At 41.3% G+C, this 22,485-nt stretch overlaps 1 protein-coding gene and 1 pseudogene across 2 annotated transcripts in view; one reads left to right on the forward strand and one right to left on the reverse strand.

Moving 5' to 3' along the window:
* Positions 1–19,676, reverse strand: part of WRNIP1 (WRN helicase interacting protein 1) — a 25,263-nt gene extending 5,587 nt beyond the window's left edge. The window contains exons 1-4 of one of the 2 annotated variants that reach the window (XM_040460699.1): positions 18,631–19,670; positions 16,263–16,454; positions 14,778–15,019; positions 1,125–1,354 (exon numbers count right to left, since the gene is read on the reverse strand). In XM_040460699.1, coding sequence (XP_040316633.1) covers positions 1,125–1,354; positions 14,778–15,019; positions 16,263–16,454; positions 18,631–19,446 — 1,480 coding nt within the window. In that variant the 5' untranslated portion in view covers positions 19,447–19,670. Of the gene's footprint in view, positions 1–1,124; positions 1,355–14,777; positions 15,020–16,262; positions 16,455–18,630 lie in introns of both variants that reach the window. The other variant, XM_040460700.1, reaches the window with a different exon arrangement.
* A 1,538-nt stretch (positions 19,677–21,214) lies between these two features.
* Positions 21,215–21,839, forward strand: LOC121020609 (NHP2-like protein 1; annotated as a pseudogene).
* Positions 21,840–22,485: the final 646 nt, after the last annotated feature.

The following is a 22,485-nucleotide window of genomic DNA, read 5'->3' on the forward strand; positions in this document are numbered from 1 at the left end:
AAAAAAAAAAAAAAAAAGAAAGTAGACAGGGTTATTTGTTAAATGCCTCTAAGAAGTCCTTACTAATATGTCCATAGTGCTTATTAGCACCCCCCATCCCCACCCCCAATCACTTGAGGCACACTAAGGCTGAAGAGCTTCTGTCATTTCCCCAAAGTCACATAGTTTTCTGTTCAACTCAACAGGAGGCAGTGCCTGGAACCAAAAGTCATTTAAGCTCTTCCACCTCCCTTCTAAAACCAGTAAGAAGTATTCTCCATCATCAAAAAGCATTTGGAAATATTTTAGACAAGGTACTACTGCCTACATGATATCTAGAATGTTCAATTCTCAGCTTCTTTTTCTGGCATAGCTTTTAAAGGTATGGAAATTATTCCAGTTATTACAATATGATTCTATCCAGAATCACACAAATATACAAGCCCCAGAGTCCATCCTAATCTACTGTATGCTATCTTCACCATCCATTTCTTTTACCAAAAGATATGACTGTGCTGTGCTTATGACATTTAATACTTTTTTCAAATCTGGTAACTGTAAATGCAGTGCTATAAAAACAGAAAAGTGTACACAGCAAAATTAGTATTTTAAAAAAGCTACTAAACTAAAAGCATCATATCAAGATCCATTTAACTTCATTTTTAGTTGAGACTCTAGAAATTAACCATTTTAATTCTCATTAAACTAATAGAAATAAGTCACTTTTTGCAAAAGTCCTCTTGTTATTTACTGCCATTATAAATGATCACAAAAATTACTATCAACTGTGAGTGTAGGGGCTTTCAAAAATACTTGGTATTCTAAAAGGCACTATACCAGAGAGTGATGGAAAAATACCAACCTACCTTATAAGGAAAGTTTGAAGCCTGCAATTTCAAACATGAAAGCTCTCAATTCTTATCAGGACAGCTTCTGTTCTGTGCCTCTCACAAGAAAGGTCAGGAAGCTAGGTCTTTGAAATCAGGCTCTGAGTTGGAGGTTTAATTCAATTACCAATATGGAGATCCAACTGAGAATCAAGTTCATGTTTTGAACTCAGCTGAAAGTCAGAAGCCTGGGATGTGAGTATATGGACACAACTTATTTCATTAAAGTTTCCCTCTTTTCACATTTCGGTTACTTACCTGCTCGGTCATATAAAATATGAGATTGCTGGAGGCCTTCCTTCACATCATTTTCAGTGATCAGAACTCTACTAGGAGAATAGGTTTGCCCACTCTTCTTACAAAACATCTTCCTAGAGCTTAACCTGGCCAGCACTGCCAGCTGCAGTCCATTCAATCCAGCTCGGGCGTCCCCATCGCTAAGATAAGCCAGAGTGTCTACTGCTTTATCCTCTATGAACACGGATGGCCTGCAACACAAGCATGGTTAGTTACTACCACTTTCATGTTCTGCACTTATTCTGTAGTACTTCTTACAGAACTGCTGTGTCTTAGCAAGGTCACTAAAAAGCTACCTTAGTTAGGTTCAAGGCTTCTGCCCTCTCTCCCTAACTCATGTTGTCAACAATGTTAAGCATTACCTAGATGGAGAACTGACCTTGAGTGACGATTATTTTACTGTGTAAGCACACACATATAAGCCATGTATGACAGAGACATGGAAAGATATGTGGTCTCTCTGGTTCTAGCCTACAGAAAAGTGAAAAACACAGGAACACTAGGACTTCACTATAGTGTACAGAAAACATACTTCAAACACAGTCCCCAACCTGACGAGACAGGTGTGCTCAGATCACTTTCCAAACAGGGCAGGGCCAGCATCAAATCATGCAGTTCAATTCCCTCATTTTACAAACACATCAGGTTCCCAGCTACTTTGGACACAGGCACTAGAAGCAGGCCTCTGGGATTCTGGCCTGGGGCGTGCTTCCAAGAGGTTAGGTATTAATTACATAAAGCCTACACAGAGTAGCAGAGAGGTCACTAGCCTGGGTATCTAACAGAAGACTCTGACAGAACTTGGCTGTAAGACCTTAGGTCAGGCACCTACCATCACATTTCTAAATGTGGACCTGCATACAGGTCTAATTAGGATTTGTTGTCAAGTCTAATTCAGTAAACTTTTCTATTTCTAGTTAGACAAAATATCTCACATATTTAGTTACCTAGAAGGGTCCTAATTCTTGGATAGCTGTTAGCTGCACATTTGCAAAACAAAAAATAATTTTTCAAAGTTACAGCTCCCCCATGTCACTGCCAACTTTCAGCTGAAAATGTCTCTAGTAATTAATAAGCTGATTAGGACTGTCCAAATCAGCTACTTGGAAAACCGTGCACAGGCACCTACTGGGCTGGGTCAAGGAGGGATGGTGGGGAGGGGGGTTCAGTCCATGAAAGGGGACCCAGCTTGTCTATGAAGGCCCATGCATAATTCCTTATCATACACCCATCACCTACTACTTCACTTTGGTGAACAGCTTGAATAACACCAAGTTGCATTTCATTCACTAAAAGATGTTTCTAACATCTTAAAGACTGCCTCATCTCACCCCATCTTTATCAAAGCCAAGACTTCCACTTTCTCATCTCTCACCACACATAAGGCACCTGTTTTGTCTTAGCTTGATAATGAAATGACTCTCTCATCAGACTCCTGACAGCTAGCTGCCTGGGCCCCAGAGTCATGGTTACAGTTTAGAAATCCAACCTCCTCCCTTCCTCACCAGACAGATACTCAAAACATACACGAGGCCCACATCACTGGCACTTTGTAAAGCCAAGGAAGCATTTCTCAAACATACACTGTTTAGCAGATTCTAGATGATCTGGAAGAAAATGACAGACAACACATACTAAAGAAAATGTGTTAGGAGGGACTAACAGATTGAGTGTGGTAGAGGGAAGGGCACTCCTGGGGCCTGGTTACAGCACATTGTCTTTGTGTGTGTGCACACATGTGTGTGTATTGGGGGGAGGGGGTAGAGGTGAGGGGAGGGGGTAGAGGTGAGGGGAGGGGGTAGAGGCAACAAAATTGCCTGAACATCTAATTTCAGCCTCAGAACTAACAAAAGCAAAGCCTTCTACCTCTTTGGAAAGCTTCCTAGCAACAAAGAGCCCACAAGATCATTTACAGGAAGGAAAAAGAGTAAAGCAGGAGCCCTAATCAATCCTAACTGACTGAGCCATCAGTCCAATGGAGTTGGGCCATTTGTTGATCACATTTGTCATCTATCTCCACTAAATGTTGAGGCCTCAAGGACAGGAATTATGTTTTATTCTTTTCTTACATCCCTAGTGCTTGATGGAGAATAGACATTCAATATCTGCACAATGAATGGACTAATTTCAATTTCTTCCCATAATATCAAAGTGAAATGTTTATTTTTTAAAAATTGTAACATATGAAAAAACATTAAAACAACAACAAAACCCTTTTCTGCGCCAACTAGAGATAATAGCTACTAGGTATTATGCTGAATTTCCTTTATGATCCATCTACCCATGCAACCATCAACTTTGTATCTAAATTTTAAAACAAAACTGAGATCATACTATAGTTTGCATCTTTAACAATTATATAATATTTTGAAAAACAAGCTATTCAGAACTCTGAATTTTTTTTTTTTTTTTTTTACAAAATGTATAGTACATAAAACTTGAAAAAGAGAGAGAGAAAGGAATGAAAGTTACCTACTGCCTACCTACCTACCTTAATATTAGTATTTTGGTACATATCCTCTTGCTATGAATTTGTCCACTACATATATTTAGTGGCATGAAGTGCTTTGGGGACAGAAAAAAGATGGGTGTCCTTATATACCCCAGCATTGACTATCCTGCCCCATTTCCATTGGTCCTCATACAGTCAGCAAGCAGGCCTTATTAATTATGAAAGAAGCCAACTAGCAAACTGCTCCATAGATACATAAACAGCATAATGTAAATGGGCCTTTAAATGGGTATTTTATGTGGTTAGAAAATAGGATCCTTCCTTTAATTTTTAAACTCTTAATTAAAGTCTGAGTTATTCTATTGGTATCCTTTTAAATCACGTTTGGCATCACAGGGAGTGAGAGAGCTACTACAGTAAAACCAGAGCTGAGAGCTTTCACCCAGGCTCCCACTGCTCCATTCTTTCTCCCCCTTGGTATGTTCCACATTCCAAATTTCACCCCTGTCCAAAATGATGAGTATTTTTAAACACAAATGAATCTGTCAGCAACTCTGTTCAAGTAATAAAAGGCGACTGCTGAAGGCACTCACAATGGTCACACAAGCAAATTACCTAATGGAAATTTGCCATTAAGAACACGGTACAGATGTTCAAAAAGTTCTATCTATCCTCCAATATATCTTGAACCCCAATTTACACTACCTTGGTTCTGAAGAGTAATAAAATGTGTTAAAATATCTTGTGATCTTAGAAGAGGGAACACATGAGAGTGCTCATGCCAAGAACAATGAAATAAGGAATATTTATACTGAGATTTGCAAAACTCCTTAGCAGATAGTAACTACTGTACAAATTATCTTGAAAGAGTGCTCCTAGTCCAAAGATGTTATTTTAAAATTTAAGCATAAACCTATAAAATGTTTTCCATTTGGAAGTAACTTTCCAAGTTAGAACGGAATTAAATAAGGCAAAATCTACTTTGGGGATAGAGTATCTGAACTTTCACAGTATCCTCCTAAGAAATAGATAATAAATTATATTGTAAAACACTGTTCCATAATTTAAAAAATGGTTAAAATAAGTGCATTGGAAAAGATATTTCCAGTTTACAGATGTAGAAATAAAAGACTTAGCCTCATTTCTCTAAATGAAGAAAAATACTTTGGTCTTAGCAGGAATGGGAAGCAAGCTGCAAAGACAACTTCCTCCTTTCCTTTTTTCTCCAAGGGCCTGAATCTTTCTGTACACTGTTTCCCTGGTGGTTGATACTGAGATTTGGAGAATTCTTTTTAGATGGTGGGATGTTTAAGTTGGAGGAGGAGTGAAATAAGTGAAAATGTACCTGTTATTTCATGGTAGAACAAAAAAAAATATGTATGGCTCAGTTAAACTCTCTCCCTAAGTTATAAAACAATACTCTGTGAATCTTTCACTAAAGAAAAGGGAACATTCCATGGTCAGGGTAACAATTGCCTAACAGTGGTCCTCAACCAGGGATGTCCATCAGATTACAGAGAACTATCCTAAAATACAGATGTATGTATCTAACCACAGATTTAGTGATTCTAAAATCTCCAGGGACAGACCTCCCCCCCCCACCCCGTCCCTGGGGCACAGGAACAGCTGATCCTTCAACAATGTGGGGGTGAGGGGGCAATGACCCCCAACACAAAAAACATTTGCATAAAACTTTGGACTCTCCCAAAACATAACTACCTATAGTTTACTGTTGACAGAAGCCTTACCAATAACAAAAAGTCAATTAACACATATTTTATGTCATCCTTATTACATACTGTATTCTTACAATAAAGCTAGAGAAAGGTTATTTAGAAAATCCATTTACAGTACTCTACTGTAAGAAATCTGTGTATAAGTGGACCCATGTAGTTCCAACTCATGTTGTTTAGGGGTCAATTATATTTTCAAAATGTATTCCTGATAAATGTGGTGTATAGATCTGGTTAAAAGGCACTACTGCTGGGGTGCCTGGGTGGCTCAGTCCGGTAAACATCCGACTTTGGTTCAGGTCATAATGTCATGGCTCGTGAGTTTAAGTCCCACGTCAGGGTCTGTGCTGACAGCTCAGCCTGTGCTCTCTTCCTCTCAAAAATAAACAAACAAGAAAAAATTTTTTAAAAAAAGGGCACTACTGCTAAGTTTTAGATGAGAATCTTTTTTTCCTAATCCTTTACAAATTAAAAGTGTTGTTCTCATACAAAGGAACGCAGAGAAAGATTAGAATGTTAATACTCACCAGTAGCATTAAAAAAATTGTTTTTAATGTTCATTCTTGAGAGTGAGAGAGCATGAGCAGAGGAGGGGCAGAAAGAGAAAGAGAGAGAGAGAGAGAGAGAGAGAGAGAGAGAGAGAATCTGAAGCAGGCTCCAGGCTCTGAGCTGTCAGCACAGAGACTGATGCGGGGCTCGAACTCACGAACCAAGAGATCATACCTGAGCCGAAGTCAAACGCTTAACTGACTGAGTCACCCAGGTGCCCCTCACCAGTAGCATTTTAGCCTGGTACTAAGTGAAAGTAACTCGCTTCACTTGCTCCTAGATCCCTTCTAAACTGAGTACAGGCACATCTCCCTTACAGTGCTTCTGATTGCACTTCACAGACTCTACACTTTTTTTTTTTTTTTTAACAAATTGGAAGGTCTGTGGCCAGCCTACATGGAGTAAATCTATTGGTGTCATTTTCCAACAGCAATTGCTCACTTCATGTCTCTAGGTCAGATTTTGATAATCCTTGCAATATTTCAAACTTTTTCATTATTATTTGTTATCTCTATGATTAGTGATCTCTGATGTTACTACTCTATAATTGTTTTAGGGTGCCACAAACCACACCCACATAAGACAGAGAATTTATTGGCTGATAAATATTTGAGTTCTGACTGCTCCACCTACCAGCCATTCCTGTATCTCTCATCCTCAGGATGCCCTATTCCTTGAGACACAACAATACTGAAATCAGGCCAATTAATAATCCTATAGTAGCCTCTCAGTGTTCAGCTGAAAGGAAGAGTTGCATGTCTCTCACTTTATTTTTTATTATTTTTTTAAAAAAATTTTTTTTCAACTTTTTTTTTTTTTTTTTTTGGGACAGAGAGAGACAGAGCATGAACGGGGGAGGGGCAGAGAGAGAGGGAGACACAGAATTGGAAACAGGCTCCAGGCTCTGAGCCATCAGCCCAGAGCCTGACGCGGGGCTCGAACTCACGGGCCGCGAGATCATGACCTGGCTGAAGTCGGACGCTTAACTGACTGCGCCACCCAAGCGCCCCTACATGTCTCTCACTTTAAAAACCAGAAATGATTGAGCTTAGTGAGGAAGGCATGCTGAAAGCCAAGACAGGCCAAAAGCTAGGCCTCTTACCCTAAAAAGTTAGCCAAATTATCAACTCAGAGGAGAAGTTCTTGAAGGAATTTAATAGAGCCAGACCCTCTCTTCAGTTCTGTGACAGCTAAGAGAGGTAAGGAAGTTGCAGGAGAAAAGTCTGAAGCTAGTGGAGGTTGATTCATGAGGTTTAAGGCAAGAAGCCATCTTCATAAGTTCAGGGTGAAGTAACAAGTGCTGATGTAAAAACTGTAGCAAGTTATCCAAAAGACCTAACTAATGAAGGTGGCTGCACTAAATAACAGATTTTCAATGTAGACAAAACAGTCTTCTACTAGAAGATGCCATCTAGGGACTTTCATAGCTAGAGAGGAGAAGCCAAAGCCTGCCTTCAAAGCCTAAAAGGACAGTATGACTCTCCTGGTAGGGGCTAATGCTGCTGCTGACTTGAAGTTGAAGCCAATGTTCATTTATTATTCTGAAAATCCTAGGCCCTTAAGAATTATACTAAATCTAGTCTGCTTGTGCTTTATACACAGAACAACAAAGCCTAGATGACAGCACATCTACTGACAACATGGCTTACTGAATATTTTAAGCTCACTGTGGAGACATACTGCTCAGAAAAAATGGGTTCCTTTCAAAATATTCTTGCTCGTTGACACTGTACCTAGTCATCCTAAAGCTCTAATGGAGATGTACAAGGAGAAGAATGTTGTTTTCATGCCCACTAACACGACACCCACTCTTGACTAATGGATCAAGGAGTCATTTCAACTTTTTAAGTCTTATTATTTAGAAAATATTTTGTAAGGCTAGAACTGCCATAGTGATTCGTCCAATGGATCAGGCAAAGTCAACTGAAAACTTTCGGGAAAGGATTCACCATTCCACATGTCCTTAAGAACATTTGTGATTCATGGGAAGAGGTCAAAATACCAACATGAGCAGGAGTTTGGAAAAAGCTGATTCCAGTTCTCACAGATGACTTTGAGGGGTTCAGGACTACGGGGGGGGAGGAATTGCAGGTGGTGTGGAAACAGCCAGAGAACTAGAAGTAGAACCTGAAGATGTGACTGAATTGCTGCCATCTGATGACAAAACTTGAATGGTTGAGGAACTGCTTCCTACAGATGAGCAAAGAAAATAGTTTCCTGAGATGGCATCTACTCCTGCTGATGATGCTGCAAAGACTGTTGAAATGACAAAGATTTAGAATATTAGATAATTTTGTTGGTAAAGCAGTGACAAGTTTGAGAGGATGGACTCCAATTTCAGAATTCTACTGTGGGTAAAATGCTATCAAACACATCACAAGCTACAGAGAAACTGTTTGTGAAAGGAAGAGTCAATTGATGCAAATGAAACAAACTTCATTGTTGTTTTATTTTACTAAATTGCCACAGTAACCCCACCTTAAGCAATCACCACCCTGATCAGTTATCAGCCATCAACATCAAGGAAAACCTTCCACCAGCAAAAAGATTAAGACTTGCTGAAAGTTCAGATGATGGACAGCATTTTTCAGCAGTAAAGTTATTTTTAAATTAAGGTAGGTATGTTGTTTTTTTAGACATAATGCTGTTACACATTTAACTCACTCTAGTGTAGTATAAACATAACTTTTGTATTCAATGGAGAGCCAAAAATTCATCTCACTAGCTTAACTGCAGTGCTCTGGAACCAAACTCAAATTACGTCTTGAAGGATGACTGTAGTTAGAAACATGCCTTCAGAAGCTGGCTCCATTGCATTCAAGCAATGTGCCTCAGTTTCCTCACCTAATAAAAGGAGATAACAATACCTACATCAAAGAGAATTCAATAAGACATAAAATCTTAGGGCAGTGCCTAACATCATGAACATTCAATAAACATTAGCCATTTTTCTTGTAAGAATCATTTTAACTAGCCTAGTCAGTAGCATTCTCTCTAGAATTGCAAATCTTCAAGGCAGAGTCAACTCTGCTGCTTCCAGGATAACAAGACTAAAAATAAGACAAAACAAAACTACTTTCTCCAAAAAGAGAGAACCTAAACTTCACAGACATAAATCCCCTTTGTGTTTAATCCCATGGAGGCACACATCTTTCCTTATTACATTATACCTTACACCTGCTAGGGAATAGTGAGGTGAATAGTGGCCTCCAAAGATGTGCCTAAATCCTAATCCCTGAACCTGTGAATTTAACTATATTAAGGATTTCAAGATGAGATCATCCTGGATTTAGTATGGGCCCTAAATAGCAAATGTCCTCACAGGAGACAATAAAAGAGAAGGCAGAGGGACAAAGACTGCCATGTGAAGATGGAGGCAGATACTGGATTGATCCTGCCACAAGCCAAGGAATGCCAGGAACCACCAGAAGCTAGAAGGAAAGACTATCCTAGAGCCTTCAGAGGGAATGTGGCCTGCCAACAGCTGGATTTCAGAGTCTTTATAACTGTGAGAGAATAAAACAATAAAAATATTGTTGTAGGCCACCCAGTTTGTGGTACAGGTTTTCCCCCCACCCAAAAGGTTTCACCCTTGAAACCTTTCACAAGGCAAAATGGCATTGAAGAGGCAATTACCATTAATTTATAATGAAAATTTTTTAGTGTTCTCAAACCCAAAAAGTGACCTCTCTTAGGCTTTTCTGGTATCTTAGGACACATCTTACCAACAGATGTACAAAACGGACTGAGATAAAGCACATGCTCACAGACATAATCCAAAACTATAGTGGCAGGATGCCGAGATGCTGAGTGTAGCTGCCGGGGAAGGGGCCTGGTGGCGCCACTCTCCCTGCTAGGTGGGCATTGTCTCTATGACTCACTGTAAAACAAGTGTTGAATGCTGTTTTTGCTTTTTGCCTTTTTTTGGGGGAAGAGTGAAAATCCTCTTCAAATTTCTTCCATTAATGACAATAGGTGTTAATGTAGGTCTTTTGTGAATGTGAAGTGGTGTAATGTGAACTTTCAAAAGGCAGGGGATATCCAAAATTTGTGATGGCAGGAACAGGAAACAGATACAAGGTCTGTTAACGGATTGATGTTTCTGGTTGCCATTATTTTTGTTGTAATTTTTATAATGTATGCTAATGTACCTTTCTTTCTTTGTATCAAATTATTTTTAAGGAGAGTTATTAAAATCCACTCTAACTAAACCTGTAACTCCTGATTGGTACTTCCTGTTCTAGTGTTCCACTACCTTTCTTTCCATTCAGTGTTAGAAAAGGTTATTTTTGAAAGGCAGGTAATAATATTAATAATAATATTAATAAAAACAAACCAAATGATCCTACAGCTGTTTTGTCTCGGCCCTCCTCTTTGTGATCAGAGAAAAGCCCCAGTCTGAGTTAAGCCACAGCACCCTCATGTCAGAAGGACAGAGCCATGTTAACTCTTCCAACCAACTGTTGGAACTCTGCCTAGTTAGTGACAAGGCAATCATGGCTCCTCACTTCTCTCTCTTCATATCCAGAAATGAATGCATGTTATCTGGCCCACAAACAACGGATTCTTTAGGGGGTTTTTGGATATGCATGTGTCCTGTTATGTGGAATCTATAATCCTTCAAAGCTGCAAGTTCTTGGAGTGACTGAACACTAGTTCACTTCCTCATTTCCAGCATTACAAGCTCAATGGATAATAGACCATGGATTTTTTTTTTCTCCTGGTCTCCAAAATTAACCCAGTGCTCAGATAACATGCTTCACTGTTTGTACCATGTGACCAAAATGCTTAGCAAAATACATGAACACTACTGATTACCCATACAAACCAAAAGAGTCATGGTACAGATAATTCAACATAACTTACCAACTTATCTCTATCTTTCTCTTCACAATCAACTCACAATTGAATAGAGTACTATTTTGCAGATGTTTCACTAAAGCTGTGAGGTGGTAAACATGGGAGAGTATAGGGAAGATGCCTTTCTTCCATCTTGTTGCCTGGAATGCAGGTATGATGGCTAGAGCTCCTTGGGGCATGAGGTTGAAGTCATGTGCTAAAGGTGGTAGAGCAGAAAGATAAGGGCCCAGGTCCCTGAGGATGCCATGAGGCTGACTAGCAACTGCATTTTTTACACTTGTCTATCTTCAGACTCTTAGATGAAAAGGAAAGTTCTATCTTGGTTATGCCAGTTAATTTGATTCTTTTCCCTGTTATATGCAACCCAACCTAATCGTAAGTGGTTCTATAATGTTGAGTACTCCCTCCTTGCTGAAGCATCCTTATGGTTTTTCTATCTTTCTGGACTTTGTCTCCTCTCTTACAAAATAAATGCTGGGAAGTCCTCAACTCACTGCCCTTATTTCCTGGCCCTCTTTAGCTCTCCTATTCAAACACATGGGATATACGATCCCTGAAATGCCGGTGGCTCCCAAATCTCTGGGCTCAAACATCTCTACTGCTCTCCTGACTTCTTTATCTAACTGCCTAGAAAACCTTTCCATATGAATCATCCAGAGGCCCCACAAACTGAACAAGTCCTAAACTGAACTCCACATCTCCTTGTATCTTTCTTTTCAAGCATACAACTACTTGTCCAGTCACTGGGTATCAAAGTCATCTTGGACACTCCTTTTTCCTCCCTCCTCACACCCAAGCCTACAGACCTGATCTTGCAATTTTTCAGAGCAGATCCTGGCTTTGTTGTTCAAGTCACCTGCATTTGTCATTTGTCTTCGGCATCACTACAATAGCTTCCTAACTGGTCTTCCTGCTGCCTGGTAAGGGGTGGGGAAGATGGGACTTGACTCCATTCATCCCATCCTCTCCAATGCTATACTCCTCTTCCTAAAATACAGAGCTGAGCATGTCACTTACTCTCTTGCTCAAAAACTTTCTTTGGTTTCCCATAGCTCTCCACATCACTCACCTTACTTTTAGAGCACAAGTCTTTCATAATCTGGCTCTGCCTCCCTCTCTGGCTTCACTGACCATCACTTCCTCACATCCACTTTTCTACTCAGCCATAATGAATGGATCATACTATTTATTACCACCTTGCCTTTCACATGCTGTATCCCCTTGCCAAAATGACTTTTCCATTTCATCTAGTTAAGTTCTGCTTACCCTCCGAACTTTAACTCAGCATCTCCCTCATCCAGCAGGTGAAATATTTGATTTCACATATTCTAGATGCGTCTTCTCTATCCCCGACTGCTCCTTGGTCATATTGCAATCATATGTCCCTGGGAAGCCAATTTACTCTTCTATTTCCTTATCACACACTAAGCTTTTTAAAGGCACAGGAATGTGCTTTTCAATACTCAGCCAAGGCCTAGCATATGCAGGGCCTTCAATTTATGTTAAATAAATAAACACAGAGGGAAAAGCTTAAAAAGAACCCTTTATCTCACTCTAATGGGAATATGTCATGTACAAATGTATATACTACATAAGAATTCACAATTCCTCAAGAAAAATCAAGAATGGTGGTAAGCATCAGCTTGATTCATTTTCAGACCAGTACCTGCTCAGCTCATCTCATCTACAACCTGAAACAGTCTAGACTTCTCTGTAAACTAGGACACCAAAATATAAGACTACAAATGCACTCATGGCTTCCCAGAGAAAGTAATTACTTGGGGTTAAAAAACTTTCCTATCCTTCCAGCTGGATTAGTGTAACCAAATTTAACTTACACCCACAAGAATGTATATATATTTGGAGCCAGTCAATAGACGTGAAAGTTTAATTTTACCTAAAATTGAAAGAAAATAAAATCCATTTTTAATTCTCCACAGCAATTGGGGTGGTCAGGTGCTTCTGTTAGGAAGTCATTTACAAGAGTTCTCTCTGTGGCCTATGCCATTTCCCAACTTAACTTTCCTGTCAGAATTGCTAACAAGTAGACCAATTATTCAAGTTTAATAAACTTTGATTTCACTGTTTGCTTAGACAATAATATTAAAGAAAAAGGTTCTTGATACCTGAGCAATGGAGCAATCAACCCTTATGCTACACACTCCAAAATCAAAATTAAACTACTTCTCTCATATTGAAAGTCAGAATTTACTCATCAACAAAGCATTCATTAAACACATATACACTAGACACTGTGCTGGGAATCTGAATAAGAAGGACAAATTCTTATCTTCTTAGCCCTCCCCAGGAAGGGGAGGGATGGGAATAACAAAATAAACAAGTGAATGAAAATAAGTAATAATTAGCATCAATTTCAAATGAGGAATAGTGGAAAAAGTAAACAACCTATTAGACATGGTAGGTTTTCTCTGACTGAAATTCAATTTTAGCAGATTAAGGATCACTGGCTCACTTTTGTATCAGGCTCCCAGTTTCAATAAGAGAAATCTTAATTCTTTCACTTGATCCTCTCAAATTTTAATGTGCATGCAAATGACTCAGAGATCCTGTTAAGATGCAAAAATCCTTTTTAAAATGAGCTCCATGGTTCTTCCACTGTCCTTCTCATTTCACCTAATTATGGCATGGCAGTGATTGGAGAAAAAAGCCTGAGGGTATCTGAACAACAATTCCATGAAATCATGACCTGAATGAAATCAATAAAATTACCCTAAATTAATAAAAATGCAGGATATAAAGTTGTAGATATATTACGATAATCAGTACACAGAAAAAAAATACACAGAAATATGTTGGGATATTTCCCCCCCTTTCTTATCATGTTTATCACTTGGTTATATGTATTTTTATAGTAAAAATGTTGTTTAAAGGAAAGCTATACTAGATGTGAGTACATTAACTGATACTAGCAGGTTCCATATGTCTTTTTAGCCATAATTTTGATGGCTATGCCATCACAATTCCACCCTAAAATGATGTGACTTTTTGTGCCTGGGGGCCTTGGCCATGTTTCAAGGCTTTCATGAGGCACAGCATAATTCCTCCTCCAAGAGACAGAGGCAAATGGGAGAGGCCAAACACACAGGGAGAGACTTTTGAAACCTAAACCCTGAATCTAAAACTATGTCTTGTACTTTAATCCTCACAGAAGAGTGGCTCCAGAACTTGGCCTCAGGGCAGGCACCAGCAGCTGTGGGGTCCAGAGCATGAAGAGGCAGGCATTAGTCTCTCATCAGACCAGATTATGTTCCACTGTGTTATTTCAGTTGACACATGAATAAATGACATCTGAAGAATATATTTGAGTATAAAGAAAACCTCTGACCCAAGTAATCTAATTGATTATACACCATATATACTCTATGTATTAGTGAACTCATGTGGCACTCATGATACAGGAATAGATTGCCAAAAGGAAGAGAGAGCTTTTAATGTATTATTTTCAGTTAAAATTTCTTTACTTTCATAGAATTGAGTTTGACTTTTAAAGTGTGCAAAAATAATTCCAAAAAAATTTTAAAAATGTTTGATAACATTAATTTTTACTTAGTATTTCTAAAAGAGAAGTGCAGGAAAAAAGAAATTGGAATCTGAATACAAATCTCGAAAGATCTGTAGGTCTATTTCATGAAAGAAAATAATTAATAAGCCTTCTCATAGTCTTCCAAGCCTTTTTAAAAAAAGTGTTAGAAAAGAACAAAATCCTTAAGCACAAAAGCAAATACCCAAAAACTAAAACAACAGGCAAAATGATGTTAAAGCTTGAAAAATTAGATGCACCCTGTATAGGGCTATAAAATCCATCTTAAAAGAAGTGCTTGCAAAGATACACTTGTTGGTATAATTGACCACTTCTCTCTACTTCTGTTTTCATTACTAGATCAACATTTCTTCTTTGTCCCCACCCTCTCCTTACTGCCATCCAGCCGTTTCTGGCCCTCTGCCAGGGGATTCTCTGGGAGGTGTATGCCCCCAAGATACTGCCCACAGTCAACTTACTCTGAACTGCTATTGCTGCTGTGGCTCAGAGGGTCAGTAGGACGACTGGAGTCTAGGACGTGGATTCCCAGGGAGTTGATTGCTCGCATTAGAATAGTCACCATTGCCTCTACGGGAAGCTTCTCAAGAACAATAACCCGACAGCGACTTAGGAGAGCAGCATTGACCTGGAAGGAAGGGTTTTCCGTGGTTGCCCCAATCAGAGTGATCGTCCCACATTCCACGTGAGGAAGGAAAGTGTCCTAATCATGGGAGGAAAACAGAAGAAATTGATTCCAGTCAACAACCTGCAGAATCCTATGTAAGTTGGTTATTCTTTCCTTCTAATTTTGAATTCTGGAACAGCTTTATATTCATTGGATATGGATGCACTGTTGGGAGAGTGCAACTCAGGCTTTTTAAGCTGAAAACACATCTTTTAGAATATGAATGTCTAAGCCTGGCCATTTGCTGGTACACTAATAGCCCAAAGTAGAATTCTAATGTAGTTTCGACGTAAATGAATTTTTTTTTTACTTAGAAAAGTATCTTCTATCCTGCCAGATAGCTTAAATATAGCAGCTATTTATTTGTAGAAGTCTAATAAAACACAAAAACATTAGGATTTCTAAAACTTTCTTCCTTTGTGAGTACTCAATCATAATAGTTATTCTTCCTAACAAAGCTGGTAAATACATATTGGTGACTATATAAACACTGGATGTTGCCTTACAGGGAAGAAATACTAAGATGAGTCAATGGTCTAATGAAACCTAGAGCAATAACATCCTGTCAGAACTCTGAAGGGTCCACTTAAAAAGAGATTCAGATCAGGAACAAAAGCTTAGTAGGGTTTTGTAAAATATTTCTTTCTCTGATTAAAAAGCTACAATAAATCAAAGAAAGAAGTATACTTGAAAAAAAAGTTAATGCTTATTTAGAAAGAATGCAAAAATGGCTTGGCTTTGTTTATAAAAATAAACTGTCCTTGTACTTTTATTTCAGAAAGCCATTTAAATAATAGTAATGATTACATCTTGTAACATTTACCCTGCTGAGAACCTAAGGTCACAGAAAACACTCTTTAATTTTGAAAATGAAAAAGCAACACTGTGTAGGAGAGAAGTTTAAAAATGTTGAAATAATGATCTTACAATCAAGGTAAACTGCTTACTATGACTCCTAATATTTAGATTCAAAATCTGTAAAAACGATAAACTTGATCCCAAGCTGCTTTTCTGATATGTATAGCTCAGGGCCATACTAATACTTTCATTTACCATATAGAGAAAGCATTTTCTTGTCACCAAAAAAACCCACAAAAACCCCAATAAGACGAAGTGGGGAAACAGGCTCAAAGGAGATGGACTGATAATCTAACCCTCTCTATAGACAGAAAATTAACAATAACAACAGTCCTTATCATTTGCGTTTTTTACGCTTTTCAAAGTGACCTCACATAGTTTATGTTCATAATGACCAAAACGTAGAAAGAAGTTAATATACCTGCTGAGATTTATTGAACCGATGAATCTCATCAATAAAAAGGATGGTTTTCCTTTTGAAAAAGCTCTTTTCATTTTGAGCTTGTTTTATGACATCTCGCACATCATTTGTCTTGGCATTTGTTGCAGACAATGTCACAAATCTTATGCTATGTTTCTTGCTGTTGTTGGCTATGATGTGAGCCAAAGTGGTCTAGAAAATATGACACACAGAGTTTGGAAAGCTGATCAGACACCCATGGGTACTAACACAAGCAGCATCAGCACTATTTACCAAGCAACTTGAACTCTTAAGAATGCTCAGCAGCAAAGATACAATCCAAAATACCATACCACAATTTTAAAAATTAAAAAAAATGTTAAAAATAAAACAGGAAAGTAGCTAAAACTTAGGCTAATCCTGACCTTTTCTCCTTTACACCTAACCCTGTTTGATTCCGTTTTTGGGGACTCTAAGATCTTTGGAATCCCCATAAAGGGTGGCTGTCTTGATTTAGCAGAGCCTGAGTGACAGCTGTGACCTCTTCCAGCCAAGAAAGCATTATTGCTGAAGGACTAGGTGTAGAAATGTGAGTCAGAACCACAGAATCAATCAATTCTACAACTGGAAACTTATCAGTGAAGCCTAGAAAAGGAATGAGCCCTTGCACTGTAAGACCAATGACAATTCCCTAGCATTTAAGAGCACTGCAAGTTGCCACCTCTGAATGTCTACTTTGGAAGTAGATGAAACGATAGCACTCGGATCATGTTAGCAGTCATGAGAAAATGATGGCGAGATCAGTGACTGTCACTTAACCAGGTGCCCCATAAATGTGCTTATGTGCATACGCTGTTATTAACATCATTATTGTTAACAGTAAAGTATAATAGTAAGAATAGGAATAAAGAAAAACTATGTTTAAAGAGAAGAACAAATTTGGTCCTGAATGAATGGAAAGGTGGCACTTTATTTTCTAAAATTTGTATGGTACCATTAGATACTGTGGCTGCTTCTTCATCAAACCCCAGCCTATAGGCTCCCGTAACACATAAGCCTAGGCTTGTGCCTGATCACCAATCACTACACTGAGCGGCCCATTACATCTCTTGCCTGGCATCTTCTATTAGTTCACCCTACTCATTTTCCTAGGGAGTTTTTCTTGCCATCTGGTTCACCAACAGCTGATTAGCCATGCTCATGATCTTATGCAGAGTTCATGAACAACTACTAATAATACTCCTGCTCAGTCTCCTAAATGGGGTAACTACTAAATCTACCACCATGGTAAAATATTATCTGGGATAGACCTGATTTATTCCTGGCCAAAGGGAAAGTATCAGTGTGAAGAAAACACAAAATGAGCAAGATGCATTCTAGGAACTGGAGCAAAGGAAGGTGTGATTAAGATGCAGATGAAGCTGGAAAGAAAAACTGGGAAAAAAATCATTAAAGCCCTTGTATACTAACTAAGGAGTCTGAGTCACAAAGCTATGAGAGCCTCTTTACACTCTGATCCTGAATTTTGCCTTTCACTCACTGGTGCTCATCCTCCTCTCTCTTTCTGTGGATAGAAAAAAGTATTTAAACACCTCTTAGCCTTCTCTACCTTGCTTAACTCTGCCACTGTTTCTTAAGTATTCTTCTAATGACATGTCTTACAGACCCCAGTATCCTAATTGCCTTCCTCTGGACATGTGCTAGTTCCTAACAAGATGGACATCAAAATGCATTGATGTTTCTTCTCTAGAGTAGAAGGCATTATGAGGAGAGTTATGGAAATGCTAGGTCAAAACAATTTGCAAAAGGAAAAGAGTTTTCTATTAGTCTTGTTAAATAAATAGATTCTCAAAGATAAAAAAAAAATCAGTTAAAATAAAACAACAGCTACAGGGAGGGGAAGGAAACACAACTGAAACAAACAAAAACAAATTTTGATTCCCCCCCCACCCCAAAGCTGAACCCATATACCTACAAATAGAATATACAAATGTTCTGCAATTTATAACATGTCGTTTCCTTGAGAACTGGGTCATTAATGGGAGGGTGGGGGCGCACGTTGGAACACAAAGATCAAATCTAAGAGTCCAAATATTTTTGTAAACCTATGAATTCAGACATCTTCATTTTGAAAATGACCAGAAAACGTGTCTTACAAATCTGGCGGGGTGTGTCTTTTCTACACCCATCACTGATTCCACCTGTGGGCCAGGCACTGCCCGGGCTCAGATGGTACCTGAGGCCCTGCACTCAGGCCTCAATCTCAATATCCAGGGTGGGCGGGCGGATTCTTCGGGGACGGCCTCTGCCAGGGCTCTGTGACCGTTAGATGCACGCCCGACCCCGCAGAGATCAATACTCGGAACCCTTCAGTCAAGGCGGCACTCACCTTGCCGCAGCCCGGCGGTCCCCACAGGATAAGAGAGGGGATTTCGTTTGTCTCCAGGAGGGACCGGAGCAGGGTCTCCTGCCCCACGGCTCTGCTCTGCCCGATGTAGTCCTGCAGCGTGTCGGGACGCATCTTGTCCGCCAGCGGCTTGCCCTCCAGCATCTGCCGAATCTCCTCGGCCGCCAGCGACCGGGCGTGCGGGCGGCCCCCACCGCTGGCCCCGAAGGCAGCGGCGTCGGCGGCGTCGGCATCCCAGTGGCCCGGGTCGTCCTCGCCGTCCGCATCGGCGTCCCCGTCGCCATCGCCCACCGCCTCTTCCTCCTCCTGCGCCTCCGCCTCGTCCCAGCTCCGCGGAGATGCGCTGCCCGCCGCGGCGGCCGCTGCCGCCGGCCTCTTTCCCGAGCCCTTCCTCCCGGGACTGCTGGAGCGGGCCACCGGGAAGTCGGGGATGAGGCGGGCGCCGCTGGGCGTGGGCGGCGCGTCGTAGCTCTCCCGGCTCTCGGTCTCGCCTCCGTCGTCGCCCTCCTCGCCCTCGCCCTCGCTGCTCTCGGCCGCCGTCGGGGTGGCCGGCTGCTTCAGAGCCGAGCTCTCGGAGAGCCGCCGCCTCTTGGCGCTGGGCGGCGAGAGCCCCTTGGCCCGCTCCCCGGCGCGGTGTGGCCCGGCCGTGGGCTCCGCGTGCCCGGCGGGGTTGAGCAGCAGACAGCGGTCCAGGTGCGAGTTGATGTGCGCAGCGGGCATCATCTGCTGGCACACGGGACACTGCACCTGGTGCAGCTGCGACAGGAAGGGGTCGTCTTCCGGCCCGCTCACCTCCATGGTGGCCGCCGCCCTCGCCGGCTCCCGGAGCGGTCGCAGCAGCCCCTGCTCACGCCGAGGGCTTGAGATGCCCGCCGCTAGGCCCCGCGCCGCGCGACCCTCGCTCGGGGAGGTAGCAGAACGCGCGCGGGCCGAGGGAGGGCGCCGCTCATGCCTCACGTCCGGAGCTTCCCGCGTCGGCCCGCCCTCGGCCGGCCGCCGGCGGTGTCTCGCGCGGCGCGTCGGGAAGAGCAGTCCGCAGCCGTTTACCTCAGCAGCCGCTGGCAACGTCTCGCGCGGCGCGTCGGGAAGTGTAGTCCGCGGCAGTTCAACCAAGCCGCCGCTGGCATCGTATTGCCGCAGCCTTTCGGGAAGTGTAGTACACACTACCCCGCCCTGACCGCTGAGCGTCCACTTCCGGCCGGCCGCTAGAGCCACCTTTGTGAGGGGCCGTGAGGGTGGCGGGTTGCGCGTGCGCAGAAGTGCGCGGTGGCGCTAACGGCTTCCCTCCGCGCCCTTCGAGGCCGGTGACACCGGAAAGGAGTCGGTGAAAAGGCGCCGAGATTGCTCTTGGGAAAGCGGCTTTTGACACCCAGCGGGCGTGTGGGGCCGGCCGGGCGGGGAGAGGAGGCCCCTCAGGTTGTTGGTAATTAAAGGGAAATTGGGAAATACCAAACCGCTCCAGAAGAAAACTGGACAAAGGACCGGAACAAAAGAAAACAATGCAACAACTACACGTATGAAAAAAAAAATGTTTACCTCAGAGAAATGCAAATAAGGAGAACATCCTCCACCTCACTCTCTTTTAGATTTTTGACCTTTTTACCCACGAGCCTTTTACCTGAAGCACAAACTTAGATGCTTGTCTCCTGTCTTCTATATTTAATAGTTAAAAATTAGACTTAGTTCTAAATGAGGTGAGTTAGTCAAGTTAGGCATATTTACCCCCATAGCAATAAAATGTTATTTTATTGCCAGTTAAAGTTACATTATAGGCAGTGATAGAAAATGCCCACCATAAATGGAAAAAAAATGAGATTAAAACATCCAAGTGTGGTATTGTGTATCTTCGAATGATAGGGTTACCATTTTTTTGTGATTTTCTACTTTCTGTAAAGCTCTCCTTCAAAAATGTATCAGAAGCATGCATTTTTCTTTTTTTTTTTTTATAATTTGGAAGAGAATAAGTTGAGGGGGAATGAATGAAAAAATAATGAATTGTAGGAAAGGATGCACTTTTCTAAAAGTTGACAAGTATGGGATTTTTATTTAATCTGCACAAGAACATCTCCATGAAACTTGTCCCAAAGCAAACACCTAAGGATTTTATAAGTCTTTTATATAGAGGAAATGACTCACAAAGAACCAGAATTAGATAAAAGGTGGTAATCAGATTAGATAAAAAGAGGAATGACTCACAAAGAACCAGAATTAGATAAAAGGTGGTAATCAAAAGAGAGAGTAAAGGAAGCATTGTTTCAGTTGATTCTGGCTGTAAAGTGTGTAGTGGCCCAACTTCCTGGTAATTGTGCAAAGGTGTGAGATCTGATTTTTCATGGTTTTTCAAACTAGATTAGTCCCAAAGGAAAAATAAGATTAATAGAAAAGGTATGCTAAAATGAGTTAAGAATCTTTATTCTTTGGTGGTCATAATCTGAAATTTACGTATCCCCAGAGCAACCATCACAGGAACATCACAGAAGCCAAGTACTTAGAAAAGAAGGTTCTGAAGGAGAGAAAACGTCTTTCCCTCTATCCATCTTACGTTTATTGGCCCCTGTAAATTAAATTTACAAAAGGCAGATTAAAAAGAGAAAAACAGCGCCTAGGCTCATGCTGCTGCTCTGATGTGTCTGCTCTCCCAGATGGGTGGCAGGACCTGGGAGTTGCAGTGACTGAGGCTGAGATAAATCCAAAGGCCTACTCCCTCACAGACACCCACCTCACCAAGAAAACTACTGGGCCTTGTTCAGCAGTCATGTAACTACAAACAGCTTTGGAAAGGAGCTAATGAAGCCACCAGAACCCTCAGCAGAGGCAACTCTGAGTTCATCGTAATGGCTGCAGATGCTGAGCCGCTGGAGATGATCCTGCACCTTCCACTGCTATATGAGGATAAGAACGTGCCCTACATGTTTGTGCGCTCTAAGCGGGCCCTGGGGTGGGCCTGTGGGCTCTCCAGGACTATCATCACCTCTTCTGTTACCATCAAAGAAGGCTCACAGCTGAAGCAGCAAATCCAGTCCGTTCAGCTGTCCATTGAAAGACTCAGTCTAAAACGGTGGCCTCTGCTCCTTCCACACTGAGTTCTTCCCTTGGGGACATGTGTCATAGTGTCTGTGTTAGCATGTAGTATCTCCAGCTACCTTCTCTTGTTGCATTATAGTACTAAATATGGTTTTTGCTTTTTTGTATTATTTTTGTTTTATAGGTTATTATGCATGTATTAACCCCAGCCCAATCTCCTATTCTACTCTGTGTGCCGTCTTATCCTTCCTTTGAAAAATGAACTAATGCCGAGCACAGGCAGAAACATAGTGGTGACACCATTCAAAGGCAGGGAAGAGCCAGGATAGAGATCTGGTTCCAGTTTTCAGGCACTAACTTCCTTTTGTGTGTAGGACATGATGGATGTAAACACCATTCACTTCTATCCTCTGTGCCTGGTGTGCAAAATCATTCCATACACGTTTGCTCTCTATGGGGATTATGTATCATTTGGGGACAAAGCATGTATCCTGTGAGATTGTTAGGTGTATGTCCAAGTGTCATTTGCTAATCTGCCCCATTTGCTTTGGTAATGTGTTTCCTCCATCTCTCCTTCCAACTCCTAAACATGCCCCTGAGGGTGCCAGGGCAGCAGCCTACCAAAGATGTGCTGCAGAATTCCAGAGGCTGCACCTGGGCCAGTTAGACATGGGGAAGTTGACCTAGGTCTTGAAGGATTCCAAAGTGGCAAGAGTAAAGAGAGTCAACTGATGCTGGAATGCAGTCTGGGCAAGTCATGGAGACCTGAGTGGAAGCTACAGCAGATATGTTCGGATTCAAGAAGCATCCTCT

Source organism: Herpailurus yagouaroundi, unplaced genomic scaffold (assembly GCF_014898765.1).
Source record: "Herpailurus yagouaroundi ecotype Mexico unplaced genomic scaffold, PumYag 250, whole genome shotgun sequence".
NCBI classification, from domain to species: Eukaryota; Metazoa; Chordata; class Mammalia; order Carnivora; family Felidae; genus Herpailurus; species Herpailurus yagouaroundi.